Here is a 19493-nt window from a genome sequence, read left to right on the forward strand (position 1 = left end):
AAATAAAATGCTTAACAAATATAGTTGAATGTATAAATGCCTATACAAACATGTCTATGTATGTACCTTGCTTTTTCTCTAACTACATATTTCTAGTACTCCACAGCTGTATGGCATGGTACCCCACCCAATGGTTAACTGTACTACCATTTAATCACTGCTGATAATAGGCATTAGTGCAATTCATAATTTCATTATTATAAACAATGTTGCAGGCAATATCCTTGAAGAGCAGCAGCACATAGAGTGTCTGACTCAAGTCTTGAGTTGTTTTTCCAGGAGCAGAGGATCAGTGTGCTGATGTCAGATGACCATGGGCTTGGAATCTTTAAATACTGCCTAGGAGCTGGGCGTGGTGGCGCATGCTTGTAATCCCAGCATTCGGGAGGCCGAGACCAGAGGATCGCAGTTCATGGACAGCCTCAGCTACATAGTGAGGCCCTCTGCAACTCAGTGAGACCCGGTTTCAAAATAAAGAATAAAAAATAGGGCAGGGGGTGTAGCTCAGAGGTAGAATGCCCTTGGGTTCCATCCCCACACCCACAAAAAACAAATAAATACTGCCTAGGGCGAGGAGCTGCTCATGTGCTAATTCAAAAGTCCTCTTTGGTCTTGGAAGGTGTTGCTATCCCCTCTGACCCCGGACATGCAGAAGAAAGAAGCCTCAGGGTGTCCAGCAGACCAGCACGCCAGCCCTGGCCAGCCTGTAACACAGTAGGCTACTCGCTCCAAAATCCTGACCCCATCCCTGAAGTTTTTGAATAAGTCATTTAGCACTAGCTTGGAGCCTCTGCTTTCACCATAAAATACTGTAATTGTGAGGATATGTGACCTAGTACACAGGAGCCTGTGAAAACCCAAAACAAACATTAAGAAGTCATTTTGCACTGACTTATTTATATGTTTAGCCAGTTCCTATTGCAGATACTCACACACATATCTGTCCAAGGCAGCCTATGGAATCAAGGGCTACAGAAGACTGTAGGGAGATAGAGCAAAATTGGCCATTACAAAGACAAAATTGCTGGTTTTGCCCAGATGTCATCTGGAAAGCAACAGGCACTAATTCCTCCATTTATTCAGTAACTAATGAGTGCTTACTCGTTATTATGTGCGCAGACTGTTGAGGACCTAAGAACTGAGCCTTTTCCCTCCAACAATCTACATATTCAGGAATTAAAAATACATAAGACAGGAGAGTAGCTGTCAAATATAAGCTGTCTAGACTTCAGAGGAGGAAAGCTATCACTGTTAGCAAGAAAAATGGGAGAAAAAATTTCATCATTGAGATTTCATGATGACACTGGGGTGTGAGAGCTTTGGATGTCAGGAGTATTTAGACAGTCGCTGTCATAGCCCATGAGAATCATCAATTTGGGTTTAGAGGGGGAATTCCCTACAGGCCAGGATATGTGCCTGGCAGCCCCAGATGAATCTCTGAGCACATATTCCTCTAGAAACATTGTTTTACACATACTTAAACTACAGTTCAATGAGCTTTGTTACAGTCTCTTACTCCATGACTATAAAGACTGTGGGTATGTATGTAAACTCTGACACCTTTTTTTAATTTTATTTATTTTGTGTGTGTGTGGGTCTGGGGATGGAACCAGGGACATTCTACCTCTGAGCTACACCCCTTGCCCTATTTTTTATTCTTTATTTCGAAACCGGGTCTCACTAAGTTGTAGAGGGCCTCACTAAGTAGCTGAGGCTGTCCTCGAACCGCGATCCTCTGGTCTCAGCCTCCTGAATGCTGGATTACAAGCATGCACCACCACACCCAGCTTAAACTCTGACTTCTTATGCACCAGGGATGGGAAACTCCACTGTTCTAGACAGCCAGCTTACAGGTAAGCTTTTGCAGCATTGCCTGTTCCTACATTATAAACTACAGTAGGGAAGCACTGGAAATTTTTTGAGCAGAGGAACAATATCAAAATATTACTTTAAGCCGGGCGTGGTGGCGCGCACTTGTAATCCCAGCATTGGGAGGCTGAGACAGGATGGAGGTTCAAGGACAGCCTCAGTTACTACTTAGTGAGGCCCTATGCAACTCAGTGAGACCCGGTTTCAAAATAAAGAATAAAAAATAGGGCTGGTGACGCTCAGAGGTAGAATGTCCCTCCATCCCCAGTACAAAAAAAAAAAATTATATATATATATATAAAATTTTAGCAAAGTAATAGGGATTTCAGCCCCAGAGCCTGAAACTATTGCTGAAGTCTAGTGTGGGGAGACAGCAGAAGCAGTGGATGCAAGAAAATATACCAACTACAGCAACCAAAGCAGCTTGAAAATTACTACCATGGGCACAGGGGCACACACCTGTAATACCAGTAATTGGGAGGCTGAGACAGGGGGATCACAGTTTCATGGCCAGCTTCAGCTACTTAGCAAGGCCTTGTTTCAAAAATAAAGGCCGGGCGTGGTGGCGCACGCTTGTAATCCCTGCGCTTGGGAGGCTGAGACAGGAGGATCGCACAGGTTCAAAGCCAGCCTCAGCTACTTAGTGAGGCTCTCAGCAACTTAGTGAGACCCGGTTTCCAAAATAAAAAAAATATAAATGGGTCTGGAAGTATAGCCCAGAAAGCCTCTGGGTTCCACCCCCAGTACCACCAAAAAAAAAAAAAATAGGGCTAGGGTGTAGCTTAGAATGAATGGCCCTGGGTTCCATCCTTAGTACTGTGAAAAATAAGTTTAAAATAAATTGGGAGCCAGGCATGGTGGTGCACGCTTTTAATCCCAGCATTTGGGAGGCTGAAACAGGAGGATCCGGGTTCACAGCCAGCCTCAGCTACACCCTGTTTCAAAAAATAAAAAAAAATAGGGCTGGAAATATAGCTGAGGTAGAATGCCCCTGAATTCCATCCCCAGTACTGCAATAAATAAATAAGGCATGGTGGCATAGGCCTGTAATCCCAGTTACTTGGGAGACTGAGAGTGGAGGGTCACAGGTTCGAGAACAGCCTCAGCAAGTAGTGAGACTCTCATCAACCTAGCAAGACCCTGTCTCAATATGAAAAATAAAAGGGCTGAAGGTGACTTGGAAATAGAATGTCCCTGGGTTAAAAAAAAAAAATGTAAAAAAAGATACATATAAGCAAGAGATTTTATGGGGCTTTGAATAATTTCTTAAAGAATAAACAAGTCTTGGACCGAAGTATTTGAGAAAGGCTGGATGAGACACTGCTGCACCCTCACTCTGGTGTGGGACTCCGAGTGGCCAGAAGGACGCTCTCTGATGGGGGTGAGAAGCACGGCTCTAAGGGACATTCAAGTCCTGACTGTCCCTGTGGCCAGGTGACATCTCACATGGGGAGCCACTCTCAGAATAGCACTAGACAGGGTCTGGGGCTTCCATTCGGGCACAGGAAGTTCTCGTCCAGAAACCCCACTGCAGCAGGACTCCTTGGGCAAGCCATCTCCAGTGTCCTAGGCTGTTGCCATCACACTTACCCTCGCCCAGCAGTGAGTCGCCCTCCTCACAGAATGGAGGGGCAGCTCAGAGCTGCCAGTGACACACCAGGCTCCAACCCCTTCTGAAAAGCGAGTCACCATAACTGCAGGGTCAAATGCCAAGAACTGGACTCGTTTCTTTTGTTAAATTCACTTTCCAAATTATTTTTTCATGGAATGGCCCTGGGGCTTGGTGACCAGAGAATCAAGAAATATGGGTTTTTTCCAGTTCTGCTGCCAAGTGGCTGCATGACCTTAGAGACACTCTCTTCCATCTGCGCCTCAACTTTACTCCTCCAAAAATAAGGATCTCGACCGTGGGAAATGACTACAATGGCCAAGCCTCGCTGCCTGTGCACAGTGGAGACCCTTCCATGCGCTGACATACCTCTAACTTCACATTCTGGACAGTCACAGTAATCATTAATCTTTCAAAGAAAACTGGTTTTAAGTTGGTAGCTTTTTGAATGAAGGTTCAATTAGGTGATGATAAGACAGGTGTGGTGGCACACAGCTGTAATCCTAATACCTGGAAAGCTGGGACAGGAAGGTAGGTTCAAGACCAGCCTCAGCAACTTAACAAGACCCTCAGCAATTTAGTGAGACCCTGTTTCAAAATAAAAAAAATCAAAAGAGCTTGGAGGTGAAATGCCCCTGGGTTTAATCCCCAGTACTGTGACACCACCATATGTGGTACGACACCTCTTTTCACTCAGACCATCTACATATCCAAGACCTATGTGCCTGATCATATGCAGAGTGGACTGTGTCACCCAATCCAGACAAAACCACTGTATAGATGAGGAAATGCACGGAGGTCAAGGAACATGCCCTAAGTCAGTGTTTAATATAAAGCAGTCAAGTTCAGAGCTGACTTCAAAGTCCCTGTGGCTCCAATATGCCAGAACTTTAAAATGATGCTGTTAGCTGGGTATGGTGGTACACGCCTGTAATTCCAGTACTTAGGAGGCTGAGACAGGAGGATAGCAGGTTCTCAGCCAGCCTATATTGTGAGGCCCTCTTTGGGTCTGTCTTTTGTCACTGACCTTCAGACATATGGAAAAGTAAAACAGAACAAGCCTCGCTCTGAAGGATCACTGAACATCTTCAAGAACCTATCCAAAGATATTCCCAGCAAGCATCCTGTCAAAGGAAGGAGTGAGGGACAGCAGCCTGCAGAGCAGCTGGGCAGGGCCACAGTGGGTGGAGCCTCTGGGCCAGTCACCTGGAGCTGACTCATCCTTTTACCTGGGGCACTTCACATGTACTTTTTTTTTTTTTTTTGGTGGTACTATGGGTGGAACCCAGAGGCTTTCTACCTCCAGGCTATACTCCCAGACCTATTTATATTTTATTTGGAAACAAAGTCTCACTAAATTGCTGAGAGCCTAAGTAGTTGAGGCTGGCTTCAAACCTGTGAGATCCTCCTGTCTCAGCCTCCCAAGCACCAGGATTACAAGCATGCCCCACCACGCCCAGCTTGTATTTTCATTTTCTTATGAGTGCCAGGACAGGAAAGTTCTAGAGGAATTGCACTAAAGAACTGAAACACTGAAGTCCAACCTGTGTTTGCACAAAAGAGAAAGGCTAAAAGTAAGCTCTGAGGACAGACAGCCATTTATTAGCCATATGACCCTGGGCAAATGACTTCTGTGCCTCAATTCCCTCCTCTGGTAAAGAGTTAAAAGAACCTACATCATAAGATTAGATGAAATGATGTCAAATGTTATCTGTTAAACTACTAGCACTACTGAGAACAATAGATTTTTAGAACTGGTATTCCAAATTTACTCGACAGATGATGAGACTGGCTCAGAGCGGTTAGACAACTTGCCCAAGGCTTAAGAGATCTACCAACCACCAAGACAAAGACCTGCTTCTCTGCTGCCAAAGCCCTACTTCCTCCAGAATCGGTCTGGGTTGTCATTTCCAGGACTGTGACTCCCAGCTGACAAGGTCCTTCTGCCTGCTCCCCTGGCATTCTGTGACAGCTCTTTGCTGCTCCCTTCCTAGGTACACACCCTCCTTCCAGACTCACAGAATGCAATCGGCATGCTCCAAGAGCCTTTGAGTCATCGCCGTCTGTGAATCAACCTCCAGCTACCTATTCTGAACAGAGAGATCTCATCCTCCTCCAGTTTCTAGAACTGGAAGCTGGTGTTTTTCCTTTGGGTTTTGTTTAATGTGTGTCTTCCACCTCCAAGCATGCCAGGTTGTCCTCCAGTTGCAGAGTGGGGACTGAAAGCCAGAGATAGATGTAAGCATCTGACCTAAGACCCTGGAGAGAACACAGAAGATGCGCTCGGGGGCCTCGCAGAGGCTTCCCAGCCATGCCTCTCACAACAGAAACTTCCTGCACCTTACAACACCTGTCCAAGAAAGGGAAAGACATGTGCACACAGCTGCTTGATATACACCCTAGGCAGCTAGGAGGATGCTGATGACCATCTGAATCCCAGAAGCAGGAACAGTTACCATGGCTAACAAAAGCTGGAACCATTGGCTGCTTGGCTACAGGGACAGACTGAGCTGACCTCTCAAGGTCCCTTCCAGCCCCAATTGGGATTCTACAATTACTCCGAGCCAGCTGAGACTAGGCCTGCTGCAAGACAACAGTAAGTCCTGTGACATGAGGTCCGGCTCAGAAAGCAAGGATTTCATCAGAAGTATCATGAAGTCACCTTGTCATCTTCATCAGAAGTATCGAGTCACAAACCTTTCTACCTCTGCTGCATTATTGATAAGCAAAGATTTGTTTTTTTAATATAGCTTTTTTTTGGGTAGTGCCCAGAGGCCTTTTGCCTCTGATACACATCCAGCCCTATTTTTTATTCTACTTTGGAAACAGGGTCTTATAAAGTTGCGGAGGGCCTAAGTTATTGAGGCTGGCTTTGGGCCTGCAATCCTTCTGCTTTAGCCTCCAAAGCGCTGGGATTACAAGTGTGCAACACCATGCCTGGCTGGTGTAGCATTTTACACCTTTTACAAAATGAGTTTGTAATCACCAGTTTTGACTTCTCTTCCTTTTTCCAGTTCTGGCCAGTATTTGTGTGTGTTTGTGAATGTGTGGTACTGGGCCATTCTACCTTGAAGATACACCCCCAGCCCTTTATTATATTTTTTGAAATGGTCTTGCTAGATTGTCACTATATTTCTGAGGCTGTTCTTGAACCTGCCATCCTCCTGTCTCAGCCTCCTAAGTACTGAAAATACAGGCATGTGCCGCCCTGCCCAGCTCTGACCAGTAATTTTTTTATGGAGGTTTGCTCTGTATTGTGACCAGAAAAACATGTCACTGGGACCCAGTGGGTGTGCTCCATCAGACAGGACATCCATGCCAAGCACCTTCTAAGAATCAGGAGGAAGTCATTCATAAAGGAGGCAGATGCTTGGCTATAATGCTGGCTCCCTCCTGCAAGTCTTTGAGCCACAGGAACAGTACTCGATGGGGACGTCTCTCGCCAGCCTTACCACCAGAAGCTCCCTACCTTCCCAAGTCATGACAGAGCCAGGAAGTAGCTAACTTCACCCCTACTTTCTCCAGGCTGGAGGAGGTCCCAGGTCTGGCCACACATCTACTTCTGTAAAGATCAGTAAGAATCCAAAGAACAGAAAAGAACTATATCCAGAAATGAGAGTGGGGCCAGTACTTAAGAAAACACTTGCAAACCACTCCTGATGCAGGAAGCTTCATGTTCAATGGATGTTTAGAGAGTATAAAAAAAAAAATCTGCTTCTATCATGATTAAATCAAAGCCTTTATTAAACATTCCTCCTTCAAATGGCCTGAATGTAAACCTATACCCTGCCCAGACCTGGGAACCACCCGAGCTGGATATCACTTTCACCTGACAGGGCTCAGATACAATCAGGCCGTGTAATATTGAAAAGCCAAGCCAAGACACCACACCAGGCAACACTCTGCAGTTCTGTGCCCCTCTCAGGTCTAGGCAAAGATTGGCAGCGCCAGCTTGCAAACCAGAGCTCAAGCACAGGAGAAAAGAAACCTGAAGTCTGACCTCCTGGTTCCAAACCCAGCCTGCTGAGCTGGATGGCCGGCCATGGCTACTATTTGCTGAGGCTTACACATGTGCTTTTCCTTCTCTTCTCCAAAGAAAAGGGGTGGGAGATGGAAGAGGCAATTTTCAGTTGTATGTGGGTTTAAGGCTTTGGCTGTGGTCGGTTGATATATTAAAATACTTTCTGGGAACGCCATCTAGTAAGCTCCCCACTGGAACAAACGCATTTTCAAAAATGAAAACAGTGAGCAAAGATGTGGAGCCAAACACTGCAGGGGCCCAGGCCTATCATGTCAGAATGGTGTCGTCCACCTGCTCCGCAGAGTCGGCCTGGCTGGCCAGCTTCTTCAGGGACCTTCGGTTGCATTCATTCAACGCTTCCAAGCTGGCCACGTCCAAGATCCTGGAAAGGGACTGTGGGGAAGGGTGGGCATGAAGAGACAGAGTCAGAAACATGGCTTCAGATTCCCTAGTCAAATCAAGACAAAGATGGATTGGCATAAGAACCAGAGCCACCGAGGCCGAATTTGGTCAAATGAGGGAATCAGATGGTTCCAGAGACAACCCAGAAAACCACTCATCATGCTTTTCCTGAGCTGAGGGAGTGGAGATTAGTTTCTGGTGTTTTAAGGGGCTGAGGGGAAGCCGGGCATGGTGATATCAGCCTGTGATCACAGCACTTGGGAGGCTGAGGCAAGAGGATCCCAGGTTCAAAGCCAGCCTCAGCAACTTAGCAAGGCTCTCAGCAACTTAGTGAAATTATGTTTCCAAATAAAAATTAAAAGGTCTAGGGGTGTAGTTTAGAGGTAGAGTGCTCCTGGGTTCCACTCCCAGTACCACAAAAAAAAAAAAAAAGTTCTGAGCTTCCAGGGGCCCAGCTCTACTGGGAGCTATGGTCTGTGTTTGAATGCCATGAAATTTTTATTTGAAGAAAGGGTTCTGCTGCTGGAAAAAATCTGGAAATTGAGGAAAATATGTTTTTAGGCACTAGACCTGTCACCTGAATCTCAATCTGCTCCTAGAGGCTAAAACATAATTGGTAGCAGAGAAGAGAATGAGGTACTGTTATACAGAAGAAAGACAGCAGGACAAAGGCCACAGCGACCCTGGGATGCCCCTCAGGCCCAGGTTCCCACCTGAAACACATCCTCGCCCTGCCTCATCTTGAGCAGGTTGACAATCGCTTGGTCGCTGTAGGCCCTTACGACAGTGTTCTTATCCTTGGTGTTGTCAAGCAGAGCCTTGAGGATGGGCTTGATGGCCTGGGGGTCCAAGGGAGGCAGTGGGTCCTTATTTGCCCACCAGATCATCTTCTCAGCCACCAGCCTGATGTCACTGGATGGGTTCTGCAGACACTGCAAAAGAAAAGACAGGTGCATCTGGCCTTCAGCTCAGAGGAACCCAGCTCCCCAGTCCAGAACTTTCCTCGCGGACACTGATCCCACCGTTCCCTGGGTGAGGGAAGGTGGTAGTGTGGTTCAACTCCTGTCCACCTCACCATCTCCCCTTGGTTCACCACTTCTATCCGCATGGGACTTTAGCCATGCTCCTTCCAGCCCAGGACTCTGCTCTGGCTGCCCCCAGATCCTCACTTAGTTGGTTCCTTCTCATCCTTCAACGGTCTCCTCTGATGACCCTATCTGAGTCCCTCCCCACGGGCTCCAGGAACCTTGTCTGTTTTGTTCCTTTCTACTTCTTCAGGGTATACCCTAGCCAGGTGTGCAGTGGGGCTATGCCGATGCTGTCACACACAGCGCATCTAATCAGGCCCCCTGGAGACGCCATTTCCAGCAACAGTGGGCTGCCTAGGCACTGGTTACAGAGGCAGAGCCTCAGCAGTGCCCCATCCCATTAAATGCAGACGTGGCTCTGACTTCCAGCACATCAATGCTTCAGAAGCAAGCTACAGCACACAAGCTGTGGGAGCCCACCTCAGTCTCTGTGGCTTTTCTTTTCTTTTTTGTGGTACTGGGGGTAGAACCCAGGAGCTTTCTACCACTGGGCTATACTCCCAGACCTATTCTATATTTTATTTGGAAACAGGGTCTCTTAAGCCAGCAAGGCTGGCTTTGAACCTGCACGATCCTCCTGTCTCCGCCTCCCAAGCATGCACCACCTTGCCCAGCCCCCTGCCCTATTTTTATTCTTTATTTTGAAACAGGGTCTCACTAAGTTCCAGAGCGCCTAAGTAACTGAGGCTGGCTGCAAATCTGTGATCCTCTCAGCCTCCGTACTTGGGATTACAAGTGTGCACCACCATACCCAGTATTTTTTTGTTTTTGTTTTTTGTTTTTGTGGTACTAAAGGTGGAACCCAGGAGCTTTTCTACCTCCGGGCTACACTCCTAGACCTATTTTATATTTTATGTGGAAACAGGGTCTCACTAAGTTGCTGATAGCCCCACTAAGTAGCTGAAGCTGGCTTCGAACCTGTGTAATCCTCCTGTCTCAGCCTCCCAAGCGCTGGGATTATAAGCATGCGCCACCATGCCCAGTGTTAACCACACTATTAAGTGTAAGATAAGGAAGGAGGCAGAAAAAGACAATTGTTGTTTTCTTTCTTTCTCTCTTTTTTTGCAGTATTAGAGATGGAACCAAGGGGCATTCTACCTCTGAGGTAAACCCCATCCCCCCCTTTTTTTGGTAGGTCTGGGGATGGAACACAGGGACATTCAACCTCCAAGCTACACCCCCTGCCCTACCTTTTATTCTTTATTTTGAAACTGGGTCTCACTGAATTGCAGAGGGCCTCACTAAGTAGCTGAGGCTGGCCACAAACTGCAATCCTCCATTCTCAGCTTCCCTAATGCTGAAATCACAAGTGTGCACCACCACGCCCAGCTCCCATCCCTTATTTTTTATTCTTCATTTTAAAACAGGGTTTCACTGAGTTGCAAAGGGCCTCACTAAGTAGCCATGGCTATCCATGAACCGCGATCCTGTCTCAGGCCCCGGCGTGTGCCAACACACCCAGCTAAGATTTATTAATATTTGAACATGATCTGTCTCCATTTCTACAAAACCAGAGTGCTTAGAAAGAAATGCCTGAAACAGTGGGTCTTAACCTGATTTGGGGTCACAGGTCTGAGAATCTGAACAAAGACTGGAAACTCAGCCTGAAAAAGCACATACAAATACTCTGTGCTCTGTTCCCAAGGGCCTGGCGGTCCTTGTTTCCAGTGTCTGCCCTGCCCTGAGACCTCCTCATGAGCCAGGACTGGTGGGTCAGAGTCCCTGCCCCACTCACCTTGATAAAGAGGCTGGAAAGTCTGGGTGGCAACTGTCCTCCTCCCGTCTCGATGTGGTACTTCATCAGGAAGCCCATACCCCGGACCCCGCTCACTGCGATGGGGATCTGGTAGAAAGGGTCCATAAGTGGAAGCACCCTGCTTCCCTTCAGAGCAGCAGGAGTTGGTGAGAGCCATCCCAGGAATCTCCAGGGCTCTTCACCATGCTCCTCCTCCCACCCTGCTTTACACCAAGGGCTCCTTGACAGCACCCACATAGACAGACTCGTGGATGGACAGTCAGAGCCCAAATCGGTCGAGTCCTGGTCCCAGGGCACAGCAAGTCACCAACCAAGACCAATGAGAACCCGGGCTCTGAGCGCGAGCTGAGGTTCCCGTGCTGGGTGAACATGGCGGGGGCTGCAGGACTGGCTGCAGGGTAGGGAGGACTGGCCCAGCTGCCCAAGAGCCTTACCCTGTCTGCCACAGCGCTGCTGAGGATCATTTCCTGTACTTCACTGCTGTATCTGCCTGCACAGAGTCTGCCTGGAGCCACATTCACAGCCACGGACAAAGCCAGGCTCCGACCGTGCCGAACCATCCAGTCAACACCAGACACATCCGCTGGGCAGAGGGACACATCTGGGGTCAACATGCACCTTACAGCAGACCCCACCCATGATGTCCTGGTGCAGACCCCAGGCCACCAGGCCTCCCAGCTTTTATGACAAAATTTCTACCAAGTAATAGGTCTCTCACAAGCTGCTCCCGGCTTGCAGGAGTGTTCTTAGAGCAGAGATGCTCAGGGCTACAGGACCACTGTAAACTCACATTTCCTTTAGCAGCTAGATTCCCAAGGAAAGAGCAACCCAGTTACCATGAGATCTTCTGAGGGACAGGGCAGACAGGTGCCCAGGTCTCACCCCCAGGACAAAGGGGCCCAAGTCCCTGAAGAAGAATTCCCCAAATACAAGGGACCTACCAAGCAAACACTGCTGAAGGACGGTGCTAAGCTCCTCTTCCGCCAAAAAGGCACACAGCTCCCCCAGGCACCCGGCTGAGGAGATCCGAGTGTTGTCCTGGACAGCAGACAGGGAGTGACCAGGGGTACAGGCAGTGTGCCCAGGAGGCAGGGCAGGGAAGAGGGTGGAAGGTATCAACTCAGGAACTCTCAAACCAGCCCTTGCTCTGTGCACTTGTTTTCTAGCGCCAGATTAGGACTGCCACTCACTGTAACTGCCGCTTGGTGGGGAGTTAAAAATTACACGCCCAGCACTTCACTTAATTATAGAAAACTCCAGTGTGTGTACATATGGTAATCTTCATCACAATAGCAATAATGACTGTATTTACATAGCACCTTTCTCCTGGGAAGTCTAAATGCTTTACATTAGTGTCGCAGTTACTATCAACAGCCCTGTGAGACAGAAGGGGCACAGCTGGGCAAGACCACAGCACAGAGAGGGGAGCTGACTGGGAAGCTGGCGAGACACGGCCACTCTGAGCTCCTTTCCCCCACAAATCCCGTCACCCCCAAGACACACAGACGGCTCCCAGCTGCCTCTGTGTCAGTGTCGATCACCCCTAAGCGACTGGGACTTGCCCCAGGAACTCAAGCTGAATTCGATGAATTCAATCCAAGAAAAAGACAAGTATTTTCTGTCAAAATCAAGGCCAAAGGCCAGGCACTGTGGTGCACCCCTGGAACTCCACTACTTGGGAAGCTGTGATAGAAGGACCACAAGTTCAAGACCAGCCTCAGAAACAGTAAAACCTAGTGAGGCCCTGTTTCAAAGGAAAAAAAAAAAAAATCAAAGCCAGGTATGTGCTTGCCAAATAGCAACTTGATGCTCCCCCCAACCAGCTAACTCCAGAATACTGAAAGAAAATTTTAGGTTATATGCTCTAAAGGTACCAACTTGATGTGTGTCCCTCCAAAAAACCAAGGACTTAATGGGAAGCTAATGTCAGGCAAGCAACTTAGGGAGACCTTGTTCCAAAATAAAGAATAAAAAAATAGAGTTGAGGGTGTAGCTCAGAGGTAGAATGCCTCTGGGTTTCATCCCCAGTACTGGAAAAAAAATTATTTTCAAATTAAGTCTTGTTAATTTACCTTAGGCTGGCCTCAAACTTAGATCCTCCTGCCTCAGCTTCCTGTGTAGCTGGTGTGTACCACCATGCCCAGCCAGATTCTGGTTTTGACTAAAACCTGGTAAGAGTATGGCCCTGGACAAATCTTGCACTCTTAAGCAGTACTAAGACCTCCCACCTAGAATGGGGATACTAGAGACGGTTTATCTCACTAGATTCTTTAGTTTCTTGAAGCCTCATACACCCCTGGGCAAGGCCCTTGGGCTCCACAAATGACTCCTGAACCAAAAAGGGAAGATCTTTGCTTTACAAAGGGGGACACGAGGGGAAGAGAGGGTAAAGTGATTTAAGACCAAACAGCAAGTTGGTGACAGATCTTAGAATCTATGAACCTTATTTGCCTTATCTATAAAACAGACTCATCAGGCTTGGAGTGTAGCTTAGTGTAAGAGTGCTTGCTCATCAGCATGTGCAAGGCCTTGGGTTCAATTCCCGAAAACAAAACAAAAACCCAAACCCTGGAATTATCAATATCTGTAACACCTGCCTGACTTCCTCTCTCACAACCCAAACAGGCACTTGGTCAACTGTGAAGGGATGTCAATGCCAGGAATGATTTAGTCCGGAGTAACTGGCAATCAAATTCTAATACAACCAAAATAGGAGATGGGACACCAGCAGGGTCCCCAGCCTGGCCAGCCACCCACAACCATACCTCGTCATGTCCCAGCATACTCAACAAGAGTGAGACGATGTTTTTCCGGATAACAGCATCCACTTTGGCACCTGCTCCCTGAATCACAAACCTCAAGGCCTGCAGCATGGTGTCTCTGTGGAACCAACACGTTGATTTGACCCTTGCCTCTCTTCCAACATTACCTTCTATATACAAAGGCATAGCCTAAAACAGCCTCTTGGAGCACCTCACCTGACGCCTGGGTCCTCCATGGCACGGATTCCATTGAGCAGCTCTGTGAAGAGGGGATCCACCTTAATGTGGATGGAAATGAGCTTCCCTAGGGCATCGGCAGCCTTCAGGCGCACACCCCGGTTGGAGTCCTGCAGAGCTTTGGTGAAGGTGGTCTGCAGCTGGGGCAGGAAGGGCTTCAGGGCAATCCCAACCTGTAGGAGAAACATACCCCTAGGCCAGGATATCCTATGGACATGATAGCAAACAACAATCACAGTCTATCACAAGCTCTCACACAGAATCCAGGAACAGAGCCCACAGGAGAGAAGAGCTGAGCAGACAGGCTTTGTTTGGTCACCTCATTTTTAGCATCCTCTGTCACACTGGAAGGAGCAGAGGAGGAGGAAGAGGAGGTGGTAGCAGTGACTGTAAGAGGGAGCCATCTTATAACCCTGGCCAAACTGGAGCCCCATCTTCAAGGACAAGCAACTCAGAACTTCCTCTCAATTCATTCTTTAATGAATTTGGTGAGCAGATGACAGTCAGCAATGCTGAAGTACAGTTCTCACATCAAGACAAGGAGATGGGTACATAAGCCAAGCTCTGCACACTGAGCCCTCAGAACAAGCCTATGAAAGAAACAACCTCAGAGAGTCTTCCCTGGACACATGTGCGCCCACCGCCTTACAACTCCAGGTCAATCCCTGACTATACACAGAAACACAGGCACATTTTTGGTAAGACACAGACAGGACCAGGAGAAAAGATTTACTTCTTGTTAAAAGGCTGGAAATGCCGGGCGTGGTGGCACACGCTTGTAATCCCCGTGCTTGGGAGGCGGAGACAGGAGGATTGCGCTGGTTCAGAGCCAGCCACGCTGGCTTAAGAGACCCTGTTTCCAAATTAAAAAATATAAAATCGGTCTGGGAGTATAGCCCGGCAGAAGGGCTTCTAGGAACCCCAGTACCACCAAAAAAAAAAAAAAAAAGGCTGGAAATACTAGACTTGGGTGGGTTTGCAGGCAACTAGAGGCTGATCAGAGAAAAACAGGCAATTCTGCAGCAAAAACCTGCTCATGAGTGACATCTGACACCTGGGTCAGGGACAAGCCCAGCAAAGGATTCTATTTGTGTCTAAAGTTACAAAAATGTGACAGAAATGAACAGCATAGGATGCAAGTTGAAGGTAATAGTTAATTTTGTTTTAGGCCAGGCATGGTGGCGCACGCTTGTAATCCCTGCGCTTGGGAGGCGGAAACAGGAGGATCGCACAGGTTCGAAGCCAGCAGCACTGGCTTAAGAGACCCTGTTTCCAAATAAAAATATAAAATAGGTCTGGGAGTGTAGTCTGAAGGTAGAAGGGTTTCCAGGAACCCCAGTACCACCAAAATAATTAATTTTTTAAAAAAATTTGTTTTTAAAAAAAAAGACTTCCATAAGCCAGGCATGGTGACACACACTTGTAATCCCAGTACTTGGGAGGCTGAAACAGAAGGATCACAGGTTCATAGCCAGCTTCTGCTACTTAGTGAGGTCCTCTACAGTTCAGCAAGACCCTGTTTCAAAAATAAAAAAAATAGAGAGGCCCTCTGCAACTTAGTGACACCCTGTTTCAAAATAAAAAATTAAATCAGGCTGGAGATGAAGCTCAGAGGTAGAATGCTCCTGGGTTCAACCCCCAGTATAAATAAATTAATAAATAAATAGAATAAAAAATAGGACTGGGGGTGTAATTCAGAGGTAGAATGCCCTTGGGTTCAACCCCAGGACAGGGGAAAACAAAGCAAAACAAAAAAAACACAAAGACTTCCATTAAAACAGGCTAATAATCACAATCCCATTGATTGCTGGGAATGTGTTCCTATTATCAAGAGGAAACCTGAAGCTTGCATTTGCTTCCAAATAGCATGTAAGAAAAACAAAACAAACAAAAAACCCTCAGGTAAAAAAAATTTTTAACAATAAATCTGGGCTCTGTTTATACTTTTTTTTTTTTTTTTTGGTGGTACTGGGGTTGGAATCCAGGGACTTTTCTACTTCCAGGTTATACTCCCAGACCTATTTTATATTTTAGAGTCTCACTGAGCTGCTGAGAGCCTCACTAAGTAGCTGAGGCTGCTTTGAACCTGTGTGATCCTCCTGTCTCAGCCTCCCAAGCGCTAGGATTACAAGCGTGTGCCACCACTCCTGGCTCTGTTTATACTTTTTTAAAGTCTAAGTGCTCTATAAAATATTAGAACTGGTTACCATATCGGATCTTTGCCTCTTACACTTTTAGCAAAAAGGAAGTTGCTTCAGTTGTTCTCAGACTTCCTTTTTATTCTCTCACTAAATTCTCTGCATCTCCCTTTATGCGGCTGTAATAGAGCTGAAGTGACTTTAGTCGTGTTTTCACTGTATTTAAGTGGCCCAGACCTCTCAGTGTACTGAGTGTGGCAGGCACTGTGCATCAGTTCCCCAAATCCCCACACAACGCAGCGCTCGGGAGGCAGGCTGTCATGAGTTCTGCAGGTGTGGAAGCACCCTCAGAGGTGACGTGGCTTTCCCAAGGTCCTTCTAGTCACAGGGCTACTAAGAGGAGGCGGTGGAACTGAACCATGGTGCAGTATGTAGTGTGCTGAGGACTCCACTCCCTGTTACAGCCATTCTCCATAATAAAACTGCCATCCTCCTGCCAAGGCTCCATGCATCAGTCTTCTGCAGACAGATCTGTTCTCTAAGACCCAATGGATGAATACAATGAACTCACTGGTTGCTCACCTTGGCCAACAAGAGGCTGAGTGTCTCGAGCAGGGCTGCCTTCACGTTCCAGCTGAACCGGTCCCCCAGGATTCGAATAAGAGGGCCAGTGATGCTCACCACGGAGGGCCTCAGGGCATCAGCCGAGGTCAGGCGGATCACCAGGCCTAGGGCCTTGGCTGCTTCCTCTTTCTGCTCAGGGCTGCCAGTGAGGACCCCTTCCCGCAGAACCGGCAAAATGGAGGTTACTCCCTGACAAGAGAACCACAGCTGCGAGTCCAGTCTCAAAGGCCCTGGGCCCATAGGTCCCCACCCACAACCCCAGGACAACCATCCCTGGGAAATGATTGAGCACAATCTTTGGGTCACAGCCCAAAGAGTACTGGCTGGGGCAGGCTTGAATGGTCGCAAGAGACCACAGGCTCCAACAGGCCCGTGGCACAGAGCTAACACATGCTGATGCCACCTCTGTGGCCCACATGCTCTGGCTGAGGTGACCTCCATGGCTTCACCCTGCGGAGGTGGTGACTGACCCACCACTACCCCACCCCGCCCCACTGCAGACCTGGGCAGGGGCAAGGGTGCAGGAAGCCGCAGGCCCGGGCCTACCTTCTTTGGGAGGCAGAACCCTGGCACATGCTCGCCTTTGCTCTCATTGCCGATAAGCCGGATTTCTTTGTGCAGTTCTTCAATCAATGCCAGCTGGTTGCCAGCATCCAGCTTCTGAAGAAATCCGGAAAAAGCAGAGATGACATGCAGCCCTGCCTCTCAAGGAGGCAGGAAAGGGGCAGAAAAAGGGCCAGCTCCACGGTGATCAGAGTTGAAGCGAAGTGACAGGTACATGGAGGAATCTTGTCAGAATCTATTGGTACAAACATCTGGGATTTTCTCCAATCAAAAGATGGTTGTAGGGTAGTGGTCTCTTACCTTGGTGATAGCGTTCAGGGCATCCCAGCTCTCCTCCAGAACCACAGGGCTGGAGTCGTTGAAGAGGCGGATCAAGCCAGAGAGCAGGCTCCGCAGGTGGCTGGTGTAGTCAGCCTTCGAGCGGGAGCAGTAGATGTTGAGGATGATGGCAGCAGCCTGCCTCATGCCCACTTCAGGGCTGCGTGTGGCTTCCAGCAGATCCTCAATGATGATCCGGTGCCCAGTGTCATCCTCCACTGAGAGGATCACAGCCTGACAATTAGCCATCTCCTAAAACCATAGGAGACGTGTGTGTTGAGCACAGATCCACAGGGGCAGGACAGGACAGTTGTTAGAAAGTGACAGGCGCAGTCATGACCCTTACCAGCTGCTCATCTGGAGTCCCGAGCTTCTCCTTCAAGGCCAACATGACCGCCGGGAGGATCACGCCAAGATGACGGGTCAGGGCATCCCCTGCCACAGACGAAAGGAAAGCCAGCACCCGAGTATTGACAGGTGGCGTCGTCAGCTGGGGGGATGATGAATAGCATCAGCCTGATGAATGCTGCACCTGCTCAGCACCAGGTCAGTGTAGCCTCAAGAACAGAGCAGCAAGCCGCAAAGCCCTACTCCTGCTCAGAGCTGAGGGCCTGCGCCAGCACACCTCAAGGGTAAGGGAGGCCCGGCACCCACACTGGGACAGTCAGCAGACCCTGCCAACACCTGCACTCAGAACTGGTCTGTGCAGCAGGCCCAGACACAACATGGCTTTGCATCCAGAAAGCAATGGCCATGTGCTGGGACTTACCTTGGGCACAAGGTAGGGCAGCACCACACGACTCTTGATGGCCATAACTTGCTTCAGACCGTCCAGGGCAAATTCTGACACCTCTTCATCATCCTAAAGAGGGAAGGACTCTGAAGAGCTGGCTCCTGCCACACCTCTGCTCTCTGAACCAGCCACCAGCAGCTGCCTTTTCCACTTGCCTCCTTGCCTCCCACTGCGCCCATTTACTTACTGTCCAAGGAAAAGCACAAAGCCAAACCTGATCTTGCTGCACCCTCCCCAGGCCCACATTCCCGCTGCACTCGGCTACAAGACAGTAAAGGCACCCTGGTAGGTGTGTGGCAGATCCACTCACCAGCTGCTTCAGTAAAAACGGGAGTATGTCCTCCAGAGCCTGGTGGCCTATGGTAGAGTGCAGCTGCTCGAAGGTCTTGGCTGCTGCCTCTCGGACCTCCTCCAAGGGGTCACACAAAGCCTTCCTCGCTGTGGGCACAAGGGACTCGGAGAAGTACAGCACCTGCAACAGAGCAAGGGCAGCTGTGCCAACACAGATGAGACCCGAGGGAGCAGAAAGAAGCAGGGACTCAGACAAGTGCTCCCTCTGTTGGACTTTTCTGTTAACTCTTTACCGTGAAAATAATAAAATCCAAGGCAGCAGAGAGGATGCAGGTCACACCCTGATGAATCTCTCACCCAGACTTAGCACTTTAAGAGCTCCAATACTTCCCGTATTCTAAGAGAACTCCAAACTCTTTCCACAGTAAAGCCTGCAAGAGCTGGCCTCTCTGCAGACTTTCTTTTGCTCATCCTCTTATGAAACTCCAAGCCCTTCCCACATAATTCCTCCGTCACTGGGTCTCCAATGGGTCCACTGATGGCTTTGCTCCCTCAGTGACCAATTCCACCACCGTAAGCTCACGTCAAAGTCTATGATTGGTTGATGTGACAACTGCGCCACTGGACACTGAGCACCTGGCAGTCATGGCTCACCCTGGAGGATTCAGGTCTTCTCAATGATTTACAACTCTTTCGGGTGACAGATTTCTTCTCTTTGCCAATACAAGTACAAACAAGACAACAGAAGACCTACACTCAGGCACACAAGAGGCAAGGGACCCAGTAAATCAAATTAGGATGGGGCAGGTACTTGCTTACATTTTTTTTTTTGGCAGTACTGGGGATGGCACCCAGGGGCATTCTACCTCTGAGCTACCCAGCCCTGTTTTTTATTCCTTTATTTTTGAAACAGGGTCTAAGTTGCAGACAGCCTCACTAAATAGCTGAGGCTGGCCACTAACCCATGATCCTCCTGTCTCAGCCTCCCAAGTCCTGGAATTACAACTGCGCTGGCTGCTTT

At 48.5% G+C, this 19493-nt stretch overlaps 1 protein-coding gene across 1 annotated transcript in view; it reads right to left on the bottom strand.

Moving 5' to 3' along the window:
* Positions 1-7766: 7766 nt before the first annotated feature.
* GCN1 (GCN1 activator of EIF2AK4) overlaps positions 7767-19493 on the bottom strand; it is a gene marked incomplete at its 3' end in the record, with an annotated part of 76375 nt that continues 64648 nt past the window's right edge. The window contains exons 46-58 of the mRNA XM_080717938.1: positions 18492-18653; positions 18158-18250; positions 17735-17878; positions 17371-17640; positions 17053-17166; positions 16465-16695; positions 13724-13917; positions 13511-13625; positions 11687-11783; positions 11180-11328; positions 10725-10832; positions 8615-8833; positions 7767-7892 (exon numbers count right to left, since the gene is read on the bottom strand). Of these exons, the coding sequence (XP_080574064.1) occupies positions 7767-7892; positions 8615-8833; positions 10725-10832; positions 11180-11328; positions 11687-11783; positions 13511-13625; positions 13724-13917; positions 16465-16695; positions 17053-17166; positions 17371-17640; positions 17735-17878; positions 18158-18250; positions 18492-18653 (2022 nt within the window). The remainder of the gene's footprint in view (positions 7893-8614; positions 8834-10724; positions 10833-11179; positions 11329-11686; positions 11784-13510; positions 13626-13723; positions 13918-16464; positions 16696-17052; positions 17167-17370; positions 17641-17734; positions 17879-18157; positions 18251-18491; positions 18654-19493) is intronic.

Source organism: Muscardinus avellanarius (assembly GCF_963383645.1).
Source record: "Muscardinus avellanarius genome assembly, chromosome: 21".
In the NCBI taxonomy this organism is placed as follows: domain Eukaryota; kingdom Metazoa; phylum Chordata; class Mammalia; order Rodentia; family Gliridae; genus Muscardinus; species Muscardinus avellanarius.